The sequence below is a fragment of the Mirounga angustirostris genome, unplaced genomic scaffold, assembly GCF_029215605.1.
Source record: "Mirounga angustirostris isolate CCGP_5_RB_7025 unplaced genomic scaffold, mMirAng1.0.hap1 SCAF_11, whole genome shotgun sequence".
In the NCBI taxonomy this organism is placed as follows: domain Eukaryota; kingdom Metazoa; phylum Chordata; class Mammalia; order Carnivora; family Phocidae; genus Mirounga; species Mirounga angustirostris.
The window spans coordinates 103,933,527-103,936,278 of NW_026991719.1; the positions used below are offsets into that span (position 1 = coordinate 103,933,527).

Genomic DNA, 2,752 nt, shown 5'->3' on the forward strand with positions numbered 1-2,752 from the left:
TTGCTTTCTGGTGAGACCTCTCTTTCTGGCTTGCAGACAACCACATTCTTTTTATATGCTCACATAGCTTTTCTTCTGTATGCATGCATAGAGAGAAAGAGATAAACATCTCTGGGGTCTTTTGCTCTTCTCACAAAACTCCAGTCCAATGGAATTAGGGCCACAACATTATGAACTCATTTAACCTTAATTATCTCTTTAAATCCCTATCTTCAGATATACTTATACTAGTAGTTAGGGTTTCAACATATGAATTTTGGGGAAGCACAATTCAGTCTATAACATCAACACTATTTAAGTATTCTTTAATCTCTTTTAATAATGTTTTGTAACTTCTTCATAAAGGTAAATTTTCTGTTAAGTACAATTTACATTCTAATGTAATTGCAAATACCTTTTTATTTTATTTTTTTAAATTTTATTATGTTATGTTAGTCACCATACAATACATCATTAGCTTTAGATGTGGTGATCCGTGATCCATTTTTTTTTTGTAATGCAACTTCATCACTTTATTCAAATCTTCAAAATAGTCTTTATTCTACATTTTTAGTATAAAAAATCCACAAGTTAAGTGCACCACAATGTAGAGAGAGACATACAACGCTGAACTTCCATAACAGTCAATGGTACAGTCAAACATCACATGGACAGAACACAAAATTTAGATGAACTGAAATTATAAAATAATATCCAATTTCAGAAAACAAAAATCAAAATATTAAGGGTCCCTGAAATATTCTTAACGCTAATGAGATTTCACTGGACCCGAGTCATTTTGTAGTGAGGGATTCATAACATGACCCCATTAACCCAGCTGAGGAATTCTCAGGAGCCACGAGGGCCTACATCAGATACTCTGACAATGAAGAGTAACCAATTTTTGGATGGGAAAACATCCCCTAATTTGACTCTGACATCATCAGGCTTTTGAAATACATCCTTCTCCTTGCCCCCACATTTTAAACAAACCTGTTTACAGTACAGTTTGCATTGATACCCTTTGTTCAAATAGAGCTCTGTTTTTCTGTCACCGAAGCAAATTGGGGTTTGGTTCATGGATGAAGAAACAACCTATGAGGAGCATCAAAAAGGCACCCTCCACTTTTGCCTGAGGAGATGCAAAAGCAGAAGTAATGGGGCCTGTGCTTGGAGCACAGAGGGGGTTTCAGAAGATCCTTGTGAAAGACTAGTTAAAAGATGGCAAGTGGGGACAAGTGCAAAGAGAGAAGGAAGTTAGTCTGACTGGCTTTCTATCCTGCACCATTGATTCAATGGAGATTGGCAGGAAGGAACTGGAAGAGACTAGAGGTGAGGGTGGGACATGGGGCAAAGGATGGAAAGGAGGGAAGGGCAGACAACTAATGTGTTTCATTTATAACAAGTAATAGAAATCAAAGACTTAAAGGAGATTAAAGACCAATCAGAATAATTTAGCAACTTTAATTCTTAGGAAGATTAAAGTTCCCTCCAAATCTAATTTGATGTTTTATTAACTAAGAGCAAAGACCAGTATGGTACAGTATTACTCCAGAGGAATTAAAGGAAGATCCTTAGGGCTGCTTTGCCCACATTCATTTTATGAATGGATGCCTCCCCTACCTCAAAATGCTTTAAAGAGGTACTGCTACCATTACATGGATCCTTATTAAGTTTGAAAAGTGACTGAAAGTTTGGGCACCAGAAAGACACCCAAACAACATGTGTCTAAACTGCAACTTCAAGTTAATATGACTAAAGCAGTTACATTGTGAGAAGTGCTGAAGGTATGTGATGTCTTTCCCGACACAGAGGTGGCCTTGGTTCTTCACCAGATGGTGTAGCCACCATCTGAGCCATCCGTGAAGAAGTTTCCCTTCCGCTGAGTTATGAGGACATTGGCTCCCTGCATGACTGCAAGCTGAGCAGCGTTGGGAGGGCATCCAGGGGGTGGACAAGGAATGTTGCCAGCGGTAGCCCCAGCTCCAAATCTGGCACTTGCATTATACCCTCCTTCCACCAGCACTGCTGAATCAGGTGGATAGATGGGACCAACTGGATAATAAGCCATAGGGATTGTGGAACTTAAAGGTCCAACAGCCACAGATTGGGCTATGGGAGGATACAGTGAGGCACCAGGTAATGCAGCTGACGTGGTGGGGACTGTGGCAGTCCCTGGGTGCACAAAGTTCGGACGATAGAGCTCTGAGTAGGCAGGTGGAGCATCAGTATAGGGTGGAGCATGAGGAATATGCAAGGTTTGAGGGTACACTGGGTTCCCAGGAGGCTGCACAGGGCAGGTTGGCTGCATTGGATATTGCCGTTGCTGTTCATGGTGGCTGCTGGTACGGTTCAGCTTGGTGTCTGATCCATTGTTTTTGTATAACACCCAGTGCTCCATGCAGTACGTGCCCTCCCTAATGCCCATCGCCGGGCTAACCCATGCCCCATCCCTTCCCTTCTAAAACCCTGTTTGTTTCTCAGAGTCCATAGTCTCTCACGGTTCATCTCTCCCTCCAATTTCCCCCCTTCATTTTCCCCTTCCTTCTCCTAATGTTCTCCATGCTATTCCTTATGTTCCACAAATAAGTGAAACCATATGACAATTGACTTTCTCTGCTTGACTTATTTCACGGAGCATAATCCCCTCCAGTCCCATCCATGTTGATGTAAAAGTTGGGTATTCATCCTTTCTGATGGCTGAGTAATATTCCATTGTATATATGGACCACATCTTCTTTATCCATTCATCTGTTGAAGGGCATCTCAGCTC

The 2,752-nt window shown here is 41.4% G+C and overlaps 1 protein-coding gene across 1 annotated transcript; it reads right to left on the reverse strand.

Moving 5' to 3' along the window:
• Positions 1-905: 905 nt before the first annotated feature.
• Positions 906-2,407, reverse strand: LOC123846775 (DAZ-associated protein 2-like). The gene has a single exon (XM_064573620.1). The coding sequence runs from the start codon at positions 2,405-2,407 to the stop codon at positions 1,808-1,810; it is 600 nt and encodes a 199-aa protein (XP_064429690.1). The 3' UTR covers positions 906-1,807.
• Between the last annotated feature and the right edge of the window lie 345 nt (positions 2,408-2,752).